Source organism: Typopeltis vanoorti, chromosome 25, assembly GCF_054136105.1.
Source record: "Typopeltis vanoorti isolate ZY-2024b chromosome 25, IOZ_Tvanoo_1.0, whole genome shotgun sequence".
Lineage (NCBI taxonomy): Eukaryota > Metazoa > Arthropoda > Arachnida > Uropygi > Thelyphonidae > Typopeltis > Typopeltis vanoorti.
Genome location: NC_143573.1, coordinates 46,897,092 through 46,916,841, shown reverse-complemented (window position 1 = coordinate 46,916,841; position 19,750 = coordinate 46,897,092). Strand labels below are relative to the sequence as shown.

At 33.0% G+C, this 19,750-nt stretch overlaps 1 protein-coding gene across 1 annotated transcript; it reads right to left on the bottom strand.

Annotated features, from left to right (window-relative positions):
• Positions 1–1,318: 1,318 nt before the first annotated feature.
• On the bottom strand, positions 1,319–18,853 carry Taf11 (TATA-box binding protein associated factor 11). Its single transcript, XM_090414659.1, has 4 exons — positions 18,422–18,853; positions 15,667–15,754; positions 7,582–7,678; positions 1,319–1,714 (listed from the first exon to the last, which is right to left on the bottom strand). The coding sequence occupies exons 1-4, from the start codon at positions 18,802–18,804 to the stop codon at positions 1,581–1,583; spliced, it is 702 nt and encodes a 233-aa protein (XP_090270785.1). The 5' UTR covers positions 18,805–18,853; the 3' UTR covers positions 1,319–1,580.
• Between the last annotated feature and the right edge of the window lie 897 nt (positions 18,854–19,750).

Below are 19,750 nucleotides of genomic sequence, written 5' to 3'. Positions count from 1 at the left end.
ATTTCAAACAATAAATATATTGCATTAGGGTTAGAAACCATGAGATGGCAGCACTTGTCTTCCAGCTCTTCACCAGATGCTGTTCATAATTAGTGATAGTCTTGAGCTGGCTATCTCCGATTGGATACTGGGGGAAACTGAACTCATCCATCAGTCTCCAATCAGTTAGATAGGGATAAAATGGACTCACCAATTCTCTATAGAGGAATAAAAGGCTAGAAGATTTATTTATTTATATTTTTTTTAACCTGAAATATCCTACACTTAAATATACTGCTTCCACACCTGGGGCAGGATGTATAATATCCCTTAAATATCACTGATTCTCTTCAAGAGAGACCAATATGGCTAATTAAAGAACCCTTTGCTGACTCACTTCACTCTTATAAAGATGATCTGCTGGTGTTCGATGCTCTTCTGGAAATAATTATACATTGGCACTTTTCAAATGAATAAGCATTTATAATTCTATAAAATAAACACGAAGAGCATCTAGTAGCTTTTTATACAGTATCCCTTGATAATTACAGCTACTGTTACAGTTTCTATGATTTTATGTTTTCATGATTAGTTTCTGATTGCAATAAGAGTTCTCTTTCCCAACACTTATAATAACAATAATATACTACAGCAAGGGACCCAAATGGTCTGCATCTCCAAAATGACAGTGGATTTTTTAAAACTTTCACAGATTTGAACTAAATAATCTGTACATAAATAATTATTTTTAAGATTTGCATTTTAATGAATTTTGATTATAACTAACATCTAATTTCTGCTTGTTCATCAACAAGTAGACATCTTGCTCCAGATTTTGTAGAGAAATTACCAATATAAATAACATGCCATCTTTCTCCTTAATTATATTAAACAAAATTATAATCAACTCCTCAACAGTGAACTTGCAGGACTAAAGGAATTAGTCTGTTACAATTTCAAGATTTAGTGAATTTTCTTTAGAATGGAACCGATACTTTAGTGTTTTAGATGGCACTTTCTGTTTTGGTGAGTGAGTTCTCTATAACAGTGTCTGTTGTAGTCATAAATGACTATATACAATATTGCATTATACTTATCAATTCACTATAATTGTTATAGTGGATAGTCTGCTATTCTGAATCTCCTTTAGCACAGCATTATGCTATGGGACTTAATATCAGATTATTAACATAATAATATTCATATACCGTGTACATCAATAACATTCAACTTTTTTTTTTTTGTAATATGAGCTACAAAAGCAAAAACTGATAAACCATGTGCTATATAGGCCTTAACCTTTTGTGTAATGAGACTGCTATTTAAGATAAAGAAAATGTATTTTTTAGAAATCTTTTAAAGTAGTTTGATGTGTACAATTTTTACAACTATTAACTGTATACAATATCAGCATATATGATACTGAATATGAAAAAAAAAGACATCAAGGTTACATTGGTAAGAAACTAAACAATAAAGATAACATTTCTTTCAGCAGAACATTACATATTCATGCGCTTCAATCACAATATTAGCAATTTGTAATAACTACATTTTATAAGGTTACTGTGCATAAAAAAAGAAGCTAAAAAAAAAAGATGTCACCTAAAAAACATACACGGTTTTGCTCTGCTATTAGGTATGGCTCCTCTAAGTCTAAGCCTACGCACAGCTTCCCTTAAATGCCTTGGATGTAAAGGACCAGTTTCCCCATTTTGTTCCATTACATCTAGAGCTATAGAAATAAAATATAACTATACAATGTATATATGACAGGGATAATGAATCAAATGATACAAAAAGGTATGTTCATGTGTTCATTCTTACATTCTATGAGAAAAAAAAAAGTTCTGTTGAACTTTTTTTGTAGCACTGTAGCTTAACATAGCTTGCTTGCTTGTAAAAAGCCATATTACGCTGAGGAACTTATCATTTATCTGGAAGATGTATGATGCAGAATGAGGTCAACAGTGGGATTTGAACTTAAAAATTTTCATTGTACAAAATACACTATTTAATAAAAAATAAGCACAAAATAACTCAAATGCACCTAAAATTCTAAATGCTAATTTTAATATTCTTTTTATTCCAGATGATATATGATTGTTGTGTGATTAATTAGTGTAGTGAAGTGGACAAATATTAAAGAACAAAGATTCTACAGTAGAACTTCATGTCCAATACAGTCATTTAACACGTTCGCTGCCACGCTCCTCGGGCATAGTTTGTTACCACACACCAAGCACTTTCACTTCTACAAGATCAGTACGAGTTATCTCGTAGCTGGCTTATCAGACAGGATTTTGTTTCATACACCAATTATGAGTAATCTCATATCACCCCCCACCTATGTCTTACATGCACTGACGACTAACTTGAGTTCAGAGTCAGTGACGTTCAGCATTCAGTGCAGTAAGGTTTATTGCATCTAGTCTTATAATTACTTAAAATTATCTATATAAAAACCTTCAATTATGCCATGGCCAGTAAAAGAAAACGTACTGATGAAGAATTAGAAGCTTACGCTAATATGAGCGATAATGAATAGAATGAATTATTTGGTTCCGATTTCAAAGATGATTATAATCCTACAGATGACTAGCGATGACTCAGATGATAATATATCGTATATAAATATATGTATATGTTGAAAAAACTTCAAAAAAATTGTTTTATTTGCATTAATAAATAAATACACAGTTTATGCAACAATACCTCTTATAATATACTATACTTTTGCTGAAATTATTTTCCTTCTACCAAGCCACCCGACGTGCTCTCCACTTTATTCACAAGCCAAGGGTCCAAATTAACATGCTTATACTATGGATTAACTCGTGTTTGACATAGGAGGTCGGTAATCGACATACGAGTATATTCATAGTTGGCTTGTGTGGCTCATATACCAACTACGAACTACGAGTATACTCGTAGTTGGCAGTGAATGTGTTAAGCATTTAGATTTCAAAAAGTACAATATTAACATTCTTCCAGGAACACAATGCTCATATATGCCATTATTTCTTTTAAATCACCAGTTTACAAGCCATGTCTTCTCACGGACCACTCAAAAGAGTTTCTATGGCTGACAATGTTGTTGTATTTGTATATAACGCTTTCAGCATACGCCATGCTTTTTTAATAAGATAAACTGCTATAGGCTGTGAATAATGAGGGCATCCCTTTGAACCGCAGTGAAATATAATATGCATATGTATTCCTTCCTTTCTACAAAATTCAAATGTAAGAACTTAATGAAAACAATAAAAAGACATGGACTTCTGTAATGCATTTCTTTGAATACTTAAGGAGGTCAACATAAGTGCTTATGTCAAGACAAAGCTCAGTTTGAACTGGTCATATAATAAGCCAAAACATTCTCTTGATAAACTAGTTTTGTATGATATATAAAATTTCCCATTTTCAAATAAATTGTTCTCTCTCTCTCTGCTTTCTTGCAGTAACTATAAGTTATAGTATTCTGTTTTCCACTTTGAGGATCACCGTATCATGTCAATCCTATGCCTAGAACTAGTGATGATAAAACTGTTCTCTGAGTATAATTTCTATTGTAGTTAATTCTTATTTGATAAGAATCTGTATCACTTTTTTTCCCCATTTTTATGAATCTTTCTCAATATATACCCAATTTTCCATTTACACATTTTTTTTTTTCTGGAACCAGTAGATCAGTTCCAGAAAAAAAAAAAAAAAAAAAACGTGTAAATGAAAACCATATAAAAAATATAGAAAAATATAGAAAACCAGTAGATCGGTTCCAGAAAAAAAAAAAAAAAAAACATGTAAATGAAAACCATATAAAAAATAATACAGTGCATTATGAAAAAATAGAAGAATGGTTCCAGATGTGAAAACCCGATACAAAGTTATTTTCAAACAAAACATGAAAATCATTGAATAAAACTCTATTTAATTTTAATGGAATATTTTTTATTTTAAATACTTATTTAAAATATATACATATGCATCTTTCTTAAAGAAAATAGTGTGTAACTAAGAATTTCTTTCTTAGTGACAGGAAATTCGAAAAGGCCAAAATACATCCGTGCATATGGTTATTAGTTAAATTTTCTTCGCCGTCACTTTCTGACAGTAGCCGCATTCTTTTGTGAGAGATTAAATGACTGGAATTAAACCACTTCCATCAACTGAAACACTTTGACTGTCCTGTTCATACTGTAATGCCAACACATTTTCTTCAGTAAAAAGAACTATATTAGCACTAATTTCCAATAATTCTGAAGGTTGATTTTTTTTACCACGAACTCTGTAATTAATTGTTGAGATCCTGTTTTGACTAGATCTTTGTATAATTCTTCATATCGCACTATACATTACTTCCATTCACATTTAAACTGTTCAGCTCATTCAGTATTTGGATCATGTGTAAGAAAATGACTTTGCAATTTACTAGCCATTTGAAGCCCTTCTGAAATTTGTAACCCAACCTTTTTTTTGTTTGCCTTCCAGTGCACTGGTAACTTGTTAAAATCCATATCTTTCATTGCCCACAGTCTCAGGGATCAATTAATGAGTAATGGTTTTAATATATGATCTAATTTAAAGCCACCAATACTTTTTTGTGATTTCACTACATAGCCACCGTTTTCAAATTCTGGACAGTTTTGAAAGAAATTCCCTAGCTGCCGGCTCATTTATAGATGCACCTTTTCCTTTTATTTCTACATTATGAAGCGCGTATCTTTTGATAAATTTTGTAAACCAACTTGTGCTTGCAGAAAAATCACAATTGTTGTTTGATGTTGTTGGCTCCTTTTTCTGAATCCATTTGTACAACCGTAATGCTTTCTGTTGATGATATTTCCGTCTAAAGGTATTCCTCTTTGGAGTAATCTTCTATCCACATCATTAGGGCCTTTTCCATTCTTCACTTTTATAATGTCTCTTGTATACGATGACGACTTGACACTTAATTTTGTTCCATAAAGAACAGATTTTCTAATAGCCTCTTCATTTTTCTTAACCGTTCTCATGGTAGTTTCGTTCAATCCAAGATATTTCCCTAAGGATGTTGAACCTTCTCCAGCAGCTAAACAATCTAAAATTTGAATCTTGCTTTCTAAGGAAATAGCTATTCTTTTCTTCTTCTGTCTAACTGAATTATCTGACATCATGATTAATGGGGTAATGTTATGAAAATATCTGAACATAATCAATAATTAATTTTATAATTTGATATTATACGTACAAAACTTCAAAATTTAATACATACCTGTATAACTCTATTGCACGAACAAAACACAAGGCATGTAAAAATTTCAAATTGTAAACAAGAAATGATTGTTTCGCAAACAGCTTAACTCCTTCCAAGCAGCTTTTTATAGGTGGGGTCTCCCATAACAGAAAAAATTAACTTTACGGAATCAGCATAGCACCCATATGCTTCCAGGAACCAACGGCAAGTGAATATAATGGATCATCTGTCAGCTTAACTTCGGGGAATTGTAATTACAAAATTTATTTTTTTTGTTGTCACCACAATTTTTTATGTTCTGTAGCGTAGAGTAATCCCCGATATTTAAAACATCGAGGAGGTTTCCCAAAATTCAAGTTTAAGTACATATGTACCTTCTAGGAAATGATAATTATAATGGAAATACCTTTTTTAAACAGAACTGAATTCAAACAGAAATTTTAAAAATAAGCACCATTTGAACCATGTTAAATCAAAACATACATGCAAAAATAGAATTGCTTTTGTTTTCTAAACTGTGTTATTTCGAAATTGTGCAAAAAACAAAAGCTGTGTAAAAAGAGAATTAGCTGTATTTTTGCCATTACCATTCTCTTTCTTGTTTTAATGGTATTCTCTTTTCAAAGATCCATGGCTTTCTAGGCTTGTCTGTTTGCACTTTGTTAAATTTTCATTATTTTAAACCTAATTAAAATTTTTTTCACTAGAAATTAAAGATTGGTATCCACGTTTATTTTTTTATTCAGAGTTTCTGTAATTCATTTTACAACTCTATGTAAAGCAGAAAGTTATTAAATTTAATAAATTTACAATACTCCATTCATGGTGTATTTGCCATGATATCAATAGCAATTTGTGAAATGTGATCGTTAATTAGTGGAAAAGACAAAAATGGGATTTGGTAGATATTTTAGTAAGGTTAAGTTATGGCAAGTTCACATGATGTCACAGGGTCACTCTTATATGCCCCTTCCTCTGCTACCCACTTGGGTTTTTGGTGCTGAGCGAGTATATTCCATTAATGGGATTACAGTTATATGAACAGCATGGTATGGCTATTAAAATAATCATTTCATGATCATTTTGAGAATAACAGAGAGAGAACCTGACTGTCAATTTCTTACATGGTATGCTTCTTGATAGGCTGTTACCCATGAATAGAACTTGAAAAGTGTACAGTTTGAACATTACTATGTAATATGCAAATGCTGTACAAATTAACAAATATGATGCTAGTGAAGATTTGACAGGAAATCCGCAGTCCAATAATATTTGTCATTGGAAGCCATTCATGTAACTGAATAATAAGGTATGGTATATTTAATTTTATGAAGCGATGTTTTTTTTTTTTTTTGACTTTATCTGCTATGGATTTCCACAAAATTTTTATGCCCCACATAGTTCTTGATTTGTGCATAGAAATAATGAAATAATAGAAATGAAATCAACACTGTTAATTACAACAAAGCAGAGTGAATAGATTACCCAATGGATGCTGGAAAACAGTAATAGTTTGCAGTATATATTTTAATTATTTCTAGCTTGATGTATAGGATTCCTAATGATTTCCTTAATCTGCCTTCTCGTGGGCTGAATAATTAAACAGTTATCATCATTATATTCACAGGATAAAGCTTCATGACAGGTACATAGTAAATAGACTGTTTCCTCAATACTTCACTAATAGGAGGCAATCATGAATCATAATTACTTGATTTTTATACATACATTATAAGTGATCTGGGAGAGGAAATCTTCATGATATCACAGCAAGTACATCATGAACAAACTATAATGCTGTCAATACTTCACTGATATCTCATATATAATGTATATACAATACACATCACTTTAGACAAAATATGGACATAATACTAAACAAAAGTAGAACAGGTATGACCTAGACAGACTGAGGCATCAATTTTATTTGACTATAAAAAATATGATGAATCTTTAATAGCCTCATTACGTATCACAAATATTTACAATTAGCAAATGTTCTCTCACAATTATTCCACTGCAATACATACCTGTACTTTTTATTTGTTTTACCTCCTTTCTAAGCAGTCTATCAATTTAGTACACATGTAATCATTTCAATGGTTACTACATCTTGTCAGAGGTAAGATTTCCCCCCCAGACGCAAATGAAGTTGCTCAATGCCAAGGTCAAGCAGCAGCATGAGCAATGGTAACTGGCAGACAGTGAACAACTGAGCTCAGAATGAATGCCAACAAAAAAAACATTAGTTTTCCAGAAATACAGATGGTTTTTGGTTTTAACTTATGTAAACATTCAAAGGATTTTGCTACAGCTAAATCATATTTTTATATAAATATGAGAAATGTTCTGTTCTTGCACCTTACCTTCTTCCACAACCTCTCCCACAAAAACTTTAGCAATACCAGAAACAGCAATAACTACATTCTGAGAAATGGAGCATCCAGTTATTGACTGCATCAGCTATTAAAAATAAATATATCAGTGTATAATATTTTGCATTAAAGCTAAAATAATGTAACATGCAAAATTAATCATTATTTAACATTAACAACTCAATGGGATCTGCTCCAAGGCCAATTAACTGGCATTTTAAAAATTCTGACTCTGCATCATGTGCTTTATACATATATCAATCCTACATAAACGAGAGGTTCCAGAACCCACAAAAAATACTGCTGTTTATGGGACAGGGAATTACGAGATAATGAATCTGTTAATGTTCTTATTTTGAACTGGAAGGGGTAGTCCTTAGGAAGTCAGAGAGAATTAGATGGATAAATGGGAGTGTGAAAATTAAGTTTGCAAGGTTAGTGTTGAATCATAAATTAATGTTGGACAGCAGCTATTAATATAAGATTAGAAGAAATGGGGAAATTACAGATGCCAGTTCAACATAGCAGCATCCATGAAAGCACCTTCAGAAAAGACAAATAATCCCTCAGAAAATAGGAATATATTCAGTTAATTAGTTCCAAATACACTTCCAATAAAAGGAAGAGCAAGTGACATTCCTTGGAATGTCACTTGCTTTTCATTAAGCAGAAAATATTCTCACTAATCTACAAAGGTTTGATACATTATACTGGCCTTTAATTAGTAACTTCAGAGTTCTGTATCCTTGGAGAGTAATTAAAGATGCATATAAAAACTTTCCTGAGAATAGAGAACTTAACTCAGTAATTTATCAGACCTTTCTGGGTCTCCTTCCTTGCTTGCCTATTCTTTCCTGTTACTTAGCAAAAGCTCTTCCAAAAACAACAACTAATATGCATGTCCGTTACCAAGATTCAAAGCGAAACTCAAGTGACAAAATGGCTACCATTACTATAGTGCTCACACTTTGTACAGTAAAAGTGTGATATCCAAAAACTACATACACATACATCTTCAAGGCCCACCTTTCCTAATTGGGTTGTGGGGGCAACAGCTGCAAGAGGAACTTCCAATGGTCATGATCCTATACCACCAAGCTCAGGTGTTCTGGTGGGATTCCCAAACATGTCCACCCAAGGTTTTGGATATAATCTATCCAGCGAGTCCTTGGCCTTCCACGTTGCCTCCCACCCTCTGGCTTGGCAAAGAGGGCCTGCTGAGGGAGCCTCTCTTGTGGCATTCTGACCAGGTGCCCGTACTAACATAATCGTGATCTCTCAACAAGGAGAAGCAGCGGTTGAGTATTGAGGGTTTCCCGAATTGCAGAGCTTCTGACTGTCGAGTCTTGTCAGCCCACATTTCAGCTGCTTGGATTCGTGTCCGCATTCTTTCGGTCATTACCCAACACTCATGACCATAGGTGAGGATGAACAAAAACTACTATAAAAAATATACATACATCATTTCTATGCTATTCCCTAATGGTTAGAACATACAGTAAGCAAGTTTACTACTTAATTACATTTAAGTTTCGTTTATATCGCTACCGATCTTAACTACATGGTAGCTCTGGTAATACTAAGCATATACAACTGCATTAATAAATGCAAACATATTACATATATACTTTCAGATATATTTACTATAACAAACATATATTTCTCATTAATGAATTTTTTTTTTACTCAGTATATACAAAACTGTAAAAAATGAACATAACAAGCAAAACATTTGAGATTTTTAGTCTGTATGGAGCCCATGCCAAACCACAAAAACATCAATGTATCTGTACCATAATGATAGTTTAGGAAGGATGCTATTCAGTATATGTTGTTCAAATCTTCCCATGAAGTAATTAGTTAGTGTGGGAGAAAGAGGACTACCCTAAGCCATCCCTATGGTACATATATGTTGATGATGTTTTTGCAATTTAGCATGGGTTCTGTACAGACCTATAAGAGTTTGTCAGTAAGATTAACAACCTCCACCATTGTATCCAATTGACTCTTGAGTATAGAAGAGAACAATTGGATTGCCTTTTGCATTCAGTATTCAGAAAGAAAACACATACTGGATTTTACATTCATCCTCTTTTACATCATCATAATTGTAAAAAATATGGCACCATTAAGACATTAGTACATTGAGCACATTCTCTTTCTTCCATCAAATTGCTGCTCTCCCAAGAAATAAATCACATCAAGTCTACCTTCCTAACTAATGGTTTTGCTAAGTCATATGTTGACAAGATAATAGAGTTTCATTGTGATCTGCCTCTCATTTAAATAGTAATGCAGAGGCGGTTCGTCATGTCACCAAAGGCATCTCAGAAGGTATAGCCAAACTGCTTAGATTGGGTGGCCAACAAATGTCCTTCTGTTCTATGAACAAGATATCTACTTTTCCAGGCTCAGCTAAAGGTAAATGTCTGTCTTTAGACAACCTTGGAATGTATCAAATTCCTTGCAGTATAGATTATCATATTCTTGCCAAACAAGCAGATTTGCAGCCATGAATCATAATGAACATTTAGGATATGCTAAGTTCTGTGAGCCAGAGTAATTGGGACTTGCAGAGCAAACTGCTATCACCACCACACACTGAGTTCTTTGGAAGAAAATTAAGGTTCTCCATAAAAGTAATAATCTCTTGAAACATTTATACAAAGAGGGTTGTAAGATCTTACTACACTGGTTGAATCTAAACAGAAATGATGGATTTAAATTATCCCTCTTAGGGAAAACAGTTTTCTTCACAAATTCCACAATTAACTATACATATATATATATGATGCTCTCATCACGTACGTGCAGTTCCTGCATATCATTATTGAATATACCGATTTCTGTCTTTGTTGTTTAATTTGAAAGTCATACTAAAGATGCCCTTTATACTAATTAAAAAAAAAAAAATATATATATATATATATAAGGTAAATCCATTTTATGTTATTTATTAATTATATAAATTCACTTTTCATTATGAGCAATAAATGAAAGAAAACATCAATTGAGTTGTGATGAGTTGTGTTGTACATTTTAAATCTACATTAAAGTAAAGCATATATCTGTATAATTACATGTAATGAACAGTGCAAATTAAAGAATCTGATTTCTTTTTGTCATCATAACATTTAGTTTTTTTTAACATCACCTATATAACAATATTTATATAGAATAGACTGATACCCTGTCCAAGTGAATTTTTTTTCTTCTGATTTTTGTGGTTAATACATTTAAATTGTATTTTTGAAGCAATGATTATATCTATATAATCTCAACTTTAATCATTCAATATTTTTCATTTAATCTACTGTAATGAATATAAACAATTCATTATGGAGTGCTTTCCTCTTTTGTGGAACAATAGCTCAAGATTTTAAGAATTCACATATTAGTGAATTCTTAAAATTTTGTACTGATGCTATTGCATCAGTGACAAAATGCTCTTTCAAAATTTTAATTCTTGATTTAAAAGCAATCAAATGTTTGTCTTAATAGTTAAGACACAACTGACATATTTTGGGATAGTGGAAATTTGAATTTTCATAATGGCAAGCATGTTTGCATTATATCCTGAATGAGAGCAAATGTGTGAATTCTTTCTTCCTTGAGATATCCAAGAAATATAACACAATTATTACGCTTTCAGTTGTGAATTTGAAGAATTCATAATTATATGAACAATTAAAGTAACAAAGTATACTGAGTTAAAGCTAGACAGCAAAAACATCATCTACATTATTAATGGGCTTGTCTAGGATATCTGCTATTTAGCAATATCTTACATTTCTTAAATTTTAGTGATGACTGAATTTTTTGTAAAAGAAAAAATAAAAGCGCAGATGATCACTCTACAATTTTTATGTAGCTAAAATTTTTTAACAGCATGAAAACTCAGTCAAAATATTGAACTTTTTGACTGAGTTTTCATACCATTTAAAGAGCTGTAGCAAAAGGTGGAAAAGAACATAGTAAAGGAAACAAGCAGTTTCCCAAATTAACATATGAAATTTATTTCAAGGGAAGCCAAGGTGAAATGTGAATAAAACTGGGTTGTTTAAAAGTTTGGGTTTAAAAGTTCCTTTTAAACTTGTTCTAGTTAAATGTATGAAACATGTAAGAGATTATTATTATTAACATCTAACCTCCATGGAATCAGACTCATCATGGGAGGTACACACTATTACACACAATGCTCAAACAACAGTGCTTTAAACTGATTCAACGTATTTGCATTCACAACACACTCAGGCAATGCATTCCACTCACCAACCACTCTATGCAAAGAACCTGCTCTTCAGTCCTCTGCTCACACCCTCCTTATACAGTTTCCAGCAGTGGCCTCTTGTTCCCTCCCTCCCCATTCTATGAAAAATCTCTTCCATGTTAACCTAATAACAACCCCTGACTAGCTTATATGTCTCAATCACAACATCCCCCACTTTCTCCTATTCATGAGGCTCTGCAACTTACATTCTCTCAATCTGTCCTTGTATTCCACATTCCAAAGACCACTTTTGTGAATCTTCTCTGGACCCTTTCCAACATATCCTCGTTACCATGAAAACCTGGCAAACAAATCTTTGCACAATAATCCATATGAGGCCTGATCAAGATCTTATACAATGGCTGTTGGAAGTTTTTCCACTTGGTTATACTACAAATTAAAGATACCAAGAATTTATATACTTGGTTTAATCCTTTATCCAAGTGTAAGCAAACAAGTTTGCACCTGAACTATTTTCAGGACTGGGGCAACTCATATAAAGAAGCTAAGACTTCACATCACTTGCCTTAATAAAGTCTTAGCTTCTTTATACAAGTTGCCCCAGTCCTGAAAATAGTTTAGGTGCAAACTTCTTTGCTTACACTTGGATAAAGGATTAAACCAAGTATATAATTTCTTGGTATCTTTAATTTGTAGTATAACTAAGTGGGAAAACCTCCAATAACTTCCTCTAATCTAGAGTAATTTAATAATAAGGTGCGACACCTTTTGGCAACTCATATATGAAAATATGATTTCTGCATTACTTCAACCTTGGTATCACATCTGGGTCTGGCCCCCACTAAAGAGACCTCAATAAAGGTTGAAACCGGTCTAGGTAGTGACCCTTCCCATAATGCATAGCATTATACATACCTGTAAGGATGTATGTTTTGCATTATGGGATACTAAGGGAAGTGATGTGAATTCTTAGTTTCTTTATATCACATCTGGGTCTGGCCCCCACTGAACAGACCTCAATAAAGGTTGAAACCGGTCTGGGTAGTGCATAACATTATACATACCTGTAAGGATATATGTTTTGCATTATGGGATACTAAGGGAAGTGATGTGAATTCTTAGCTTCTTTATACAAGTTACCCCAGTCCTGAAAATAGTTCAGGTGCAAACTTGTTTGCTTACACTTGGATAAAGGATTAAACCAAGTACATAATATATTTCTTGGTATCTTTAATTTGCCTTATACAATGGCATCATAACCTCTCTATTTATGCCTGTCAAGGTCCTCTGCATCATTGCCATTATTTGATGTGACATCTTCACAACTTGTGCAATGTGTCACCTGAATTTCAGGTCCTTGTCTACCATCACTCCTAGATCTCTCACCTCCTCTACTTCCTTTAAAGTCTCCCCACAAAGTGTATACTTCACATCCTATCGTTGCTTACCAAATATCAAAACCTTACACTTTGCAACACTGAATTCCACTTACCTGCCCATTCATGCAATCTATTCAAATCCTCTTGACTCTGCATTGCTCTCTCCAGTTTTGCATCAGCTCCATATCACTAGTTAAACCCATCCCAATATCATTAACATACAAATTGAACAACAATGGTCCCAAAACTGACCTGAACTTTTGTTGAGATGAACATTTTTTGTACCCAAACAGTTACCAAAAGAGAAACGGGAACTTTAAAATTATCTTCGAGTTATATTTCCAAAAAAAAAAAAAAAAAAAAAACAGAAAAAGAACTGATATATGTTAAAGCGAGATATGAAAGAAGAAACATGTTCTTAAGAAATGCTGTTCACAATTATTTTTCAGTTTTCAAGGGAAAAAAAAAACAGCTATGAGTTAATTAGATTTCAGCCATTGCTGTTGAGAGAGGAAGAAATTGTCCTTGTTAAGTTTGCAGTTAACCAGTTTTGTTAGTGTGTGTTCTCATCAAATCCTGTGATCTTGAAGAAAAGAGACAGCCTGGTTGGCTGAGTGGTTAGTGCATTCACTCTCCAGTCAAGAGGCTGCAGGTTCAAATATTGCCCAGGGGCATGGATGTTTGTGATTGTCCTACTAACTTTTTGTGGAAAGGGTATCAACAACTCTACCACTTCTTCAAGCAGAAGGCCTCACTCCACACAATCTAATGTGGTATGAGAATGACCACATGGTGTCAAAATGACATTATATGTGAATAACTAACTGAAGATAAGAAATAGGAAGAATTTTTGTGTAATGGTTATGTTTTTATGTTTCATGTAAAGGTTTTGGGTACTTTCTCTTTAGATTTAAGTATGCAAAAAAATACGCAGAAGTAATCCCTCCCTCACCACCATATACAAGTGGCATATCATGGTACTCTGGATCAGAGATAGTTGTAGCAAGTTTTTCCCTCATTCATGAAGTAAATTATACTTGCCAGGAAATTATAATCTTGTTTAATACTTTACTCAACTGTAAGCAAAACAAAGTTTGTGCATGAAGTATCTTCATGACACTTCGCACATAAGCATTTGGCTAAGAAGGTTAAGAAAAATTGTGTGGAAGAGAAACCTAGAGAAAAACATGCTGGATTCAGACCAAATAGAGGATTGTCATTTTAAAACAAATAGTTAAATAGTTGAGAAATCATGAGAATATAAGCATCAAACTTAGCTCCAATTCTGGATGATTTCATATTAAATGATGTTATACTCCTAAAAAATTCAGTGCAAGTTTCTAGTATTTTGCAGCTAAACTGAATAACTGCTGTCCCAAATCAGTCATGAAAATTAGCAATAAAAAGACCACTACAAAAATAAGCAGGAACATGAAATATTTGAGCTGCATTCTTAATGGAGAGCGTACAGAAGTAGTAAAACATTTCTGCTATTTAGGCACAATTTTTAGTGAAGGCGGCAAATTAAATATACAAATAAACAAAACAGACGTGGTAGAAAGCCAGCTGAATAAATTTATATGGAACAAGAAAAATTATCCAAAACACTAATCTAGCAATATACAGGGCAGTGGTCAAACCAATTTTAACTTATAGATCTGAGAAATGAGTTAGAAATAAAACAGTTGATATCAATGGCAGAACTATGTTAAAAATAAAGATATTAGAAAGGAACATGATAGTATTAACATTGAGGAATGTGCAAGCCAAGCTTATCTGAGGTGGTATGTGACTTAAACAGAATGGGAGAGGCAATATCAGCTAGATAGGTGTTTGACCCAGAGGAAGACTAAGATTTTGGTGGAGTGATGCAGTCAAAGGTATCCTAATACACAGAAATATGAGATCTGGCAATACTGGAGTGATGACAAGTGACAGATTAATTTGGAAGAAAATTATTGACAGAATATTATTAAAAATGTAAACTTAATTGTATAGTCTTTGAGGGTACCTAACAGGAAATTGATGATACACACACACACACATCTCCTCTCCGTAGCTTATTCAGTATAGATGAAGTCCTTTAGCCAGAAAGACCTGGGTTCAATTCCTGTCAGTGACATGAGGAACCTTTATCTGATCTCTTTCAACTAAAGGTGAGTTAGCCAGTCTCATATGGAGGAAGGGGGGGGGGGCATTTTCACCCGGAAACTCAGGTTTTTCATCCCCTAGAACAGGCAAACCGGCCTGCGAATACACGCATCTACAGACATAGGACACACCGGAAGGAATAAGAAAAAAATAAAATTATATATATATATATATATATATATATATATATATATACAGTAAACCTAGATGAACATTAGAAAAATAATTATAAACTTGGATACCAAATAAAAAATCAAGCAACTGCTTGATATATTCATATTACAAATATTCCAAACCTATATATCTTACCCTTACCCTTTTTATGGCTGCTTTGGGAAATGCTGAACGTCTGTACATTTCATATCTGTTCAGCTGTTCCTCTGAAAAGTTAGACACTAAAACTCTAAAGACAAAAAGATAACATGATGAAATAATAATAATATCAAAAGTTTTAGAAAAGTAATTCATAATTTGAAGAAGAAAGCTCTAAGTCATTTCTATATTATAAATAGTTAATAAATCTTATATATTAATAGACATTACAATAAGCCATATAAATTAATTCAGGCAAATCAACCATGTATTAGTTGTTTGCAATTAAGTTATGCATTACCAATAGAAAGTATGCAAAATGTATAAAAACACAAAGCCCATCAACTTGGATTCCAGCAGCTTAATTACTATGAACATAATTTTTTATTGCAAATGAAATAAGATACGTTTACTGCAAAGAATTTAATTTATTTCTTTATTTATCTGAATGGGAAAAATAGTTTAGCAAACTTTAGTCTTCATTTCTTGTCAAAAATTATTACTTTTGATATCCACTGTTAACTGAAGCAATAAGAGATTTTCTTTCTTGTAATAACAATAATCTGGGCATAAACTATAACTACTGCAGCATATTAAAAAAACTACGTTTCTCTTTTGCACCAGAAGCTACATCTCACCAAAGCACATGCTTACCAAGGCAAGTGATGAAGTCATTAGCTTCTATATACGAGTTGCCCAGTCCTGAAATTACTTCACGTGCAAACTTTGTTTGCTTACACTTGGATAAAGGATTAAACCAAGAATATAATTTCTTGGCATCTTTAATTTATGCAATGGTATAGTAACAAGAAACTTCCAAAATTCAAAGTTTCATAATCAAAATAGAGATTAATAAAAATTAATAGAAAGCAAGTGTTTTCTGTTGCTTCACACAAGAAATTTGTAGTCGTCTCTTTTCTCTGATCACGGGTATGTAGAAAACAGACTCACTGCACTTTAGCAAGAGGTCATTATTTTGCTGAGGACTACAGATTCAAACTGTATTAACAAAATATAAGTTTACATGTACCTTAGTCCTATAGGTGTGGCCATGATATTCACAGAATAACCACATTACACAAAACCAAGTTGCACTTATATCATCCAACAGATGTGATAGATTTCAGTCTATATCTCTTTATTACTGCATAGTAAGGTGTCTCTGAACATTATTGTTTTTGATATTTAGAGAATGATCTTAGATTAGTTGACTGAGGATCACAGGTGCAAAGTATGTTTTTCTCTTAGTAATGTATGTGTATATATATTTCTCCTCCCCCCTAACTCATGCAGTACTAAAGATCAGTGGGTACATTCATCCATTGTTTAACAACTGGAGACTTACTTTGTACATTATTTCCACATGTGCTCACAACTAACACAGTGACATGTAACAATTTCATACCAAAAATCCTTTACTGATCTGTAATAAGAGCTGTATCAAAAGAAAATAAACCCTAACAGCTTTAATGGTCATGAAAGATGTCAAGTTTTAACTATTTATTTGTAATTATGAAGACAGAATGTAAAATGTTTTAACATATGCATTTCACATTCCTGGAGAACATCCAAGAACCAAACAATGTACTTTTCTAACCATCTAGGCTTCCAATAAGCAAAGTGATAATCTCACACTAAGCAATGAAAACTGTACTTCCTAACAACATTCACAAACGTTCATGCATACAGCCGAATTTAATGAAAAACCTCACAGTCCATTATTGAAGAACAGAGATGATTTTACTCATTGAGCCAACCAAGCCAGCAATTTATATAATCTCTCTAAAACTTATTGTAAAGTTGTACGAATGAGTGACTGCTAAGTTTCAAGACCTAACCAATAAAATTCCCAAGCAAATAAGCTATAAAAGTGCATTTTGGTTGGATACTGTAAAGCAATATCCACACCTATTAATTTTTCATGCCTGACTCCATAAATCATTTAACATTATGTTATTTCCATAACAACTGCACATATTGATCAGATATGCCTTAAATTCATTTTGTGGTCAAAATCAAAATAAACACAGCTTTCTTTTGTCTAATGATGAGAAGTGAAAAAGTTGAGAAGTTGTGGAGAGAAGTTCTGAAAAAAGCAAAAACCACAGCTTCTGACTAGATTTCAGACTACATCATTGGATGCAGTCGGAAATGTTTTTGTCTTTCCATTTATTCCATTTTCTGGAAACTTCCAAAATTCAGAGTTTCAGAATCATTTCCAAATCTTTCTGATCTTTGCAAACGTTTTCATCATTTTCTAGTTGTTGTTTTTTTACTGTATTATTTTCCTAACCTCCATGGAGTCATAACACTCACTGCACATAAACATATGTATACTTAATACATTTATTTTCCTATCTCTTTAACCTCAAATCATTAGTACTGTTTAACAAAAATTGTTATGGATTTAATTTGAATAACTCAGTATGCTTGCAACAATTCTCAACATCATATCAAAGTGGAATGATCTTTCTGAAAGGAATCCATCTGAAAGTAAAAGCTGCCCAATGTTCCACAGATCATAGGTTAAGGTTGGCATAGGTACACCAAGCTATATCAGAGGTGGTAAGGGTACTATGATTATATATCTCCTAAATAATAATTTAATTCGAAACACGAATTACTGGAGTTGCTGTGGGGGGGAGAGAAATCTACAAATTCTTCGAACTGAATATTCTGGTGGTTTTTTTTAAATATATTATAACAGTTAAGAAAACAATCAGTGGTGCTGTATACTAGAATATATCGTTGTACATACTGCATTCTTTCTCTTTCTTCTTCTTCCAACTGTTCTTTTGTTTTCCCTTGGTTTTGGGAAGGTTCAGGCAAGTGAGAACTATCATCAGTTTCAACTTCTTCACGAGATGGGAGCGATTTCGATTTCTGTTCTGCCATACTTACACTATTTTCCACATGTTCTGAATTTTTCGTATGTTCAGATACTTTTTGTTCTTCTGTATTAGAATCCTCATCTTCATTCAGGAGGTTCGCAGAAGGCAACGATGGCAAAATATCTGCTTTATCGGGTGATGCGATAGTCTCCGATTCATTTGTGTCTTTGGCATTATCATTAGAAACAACGTTTAATGCATCTTCACTATCTTCCGCTTTAACTGGATTCTCTAACGGTTCACTAGACATTGTGAATTCACATTCTTTGCTCAACACTAGAAATTCACAAAACGTAAACTACCGCGCGAAAACTATTTCACATCTGATTCAAAAATAATAATGCACAGCTCTGCCACCTTTAGTCTGCTTGAGAATAGAAAAATGTCGAGCTATTATCAGAAGGAAAAATTGATTTATTTTAAATCAGTCATTCAAACTCACGATTTCCTAAGCCCCATATTGCTTAAGAAAAATCTATTTCTTGCGATCTTTTTGGATATATTCTTATTAAATTTGCAGAGATAACCCGTCATTCTTTTCTTTTCTGTGCGATTCCTTCCGTCAAGGTGGCACACAAGCGTGACACTTGTGTATTTATACGAACATATATGCCACGTCAGAGTATGTCAAATCTAAAATCTTCTCTTGACCTATTATTATTATTATTATTATTATTATTTTATTACGTGACACCTTCTTCAGATTAAGGTTGCCTTTCTCCCATTCCGGAGCATTCTCTTGCTGTCTTTACAGTCCCCAAATTCTGAGAGCAATTCTACCATCTCTGACTTCTTATTGTCTGGTGGCTTTTTGAATTGCAGTTTACTAGTCATCTTCCCGGGTGGATTTAATGTCGCATATTCAACTGATTTCCTTATCGAATTGCGCTGGTTATGTTAGAAGAGATGCTGAGGTATTTGTTGTAAACAATAATCTAATGGGAAGTGTTCATCTTCCAACCAGAATAGCAAAAAATTATCTCCGCTTTCTTAATCAATTGATCTTGGCTTCATCAGTTCTCTTTTCAGAAATATAATCCGAAGTTCACATGTCTTCTAGGTAATATCTTAAGCCAACTTTTCTCTCCTGCAGAATGTGTTCCCTCAGCCACTCTGAACCTCATGTCTTTTTCATTAAACTCATGCCATGCGATATGGGACGACTTCTGTTTCTCTTTTCTATGGCTGTATATCAT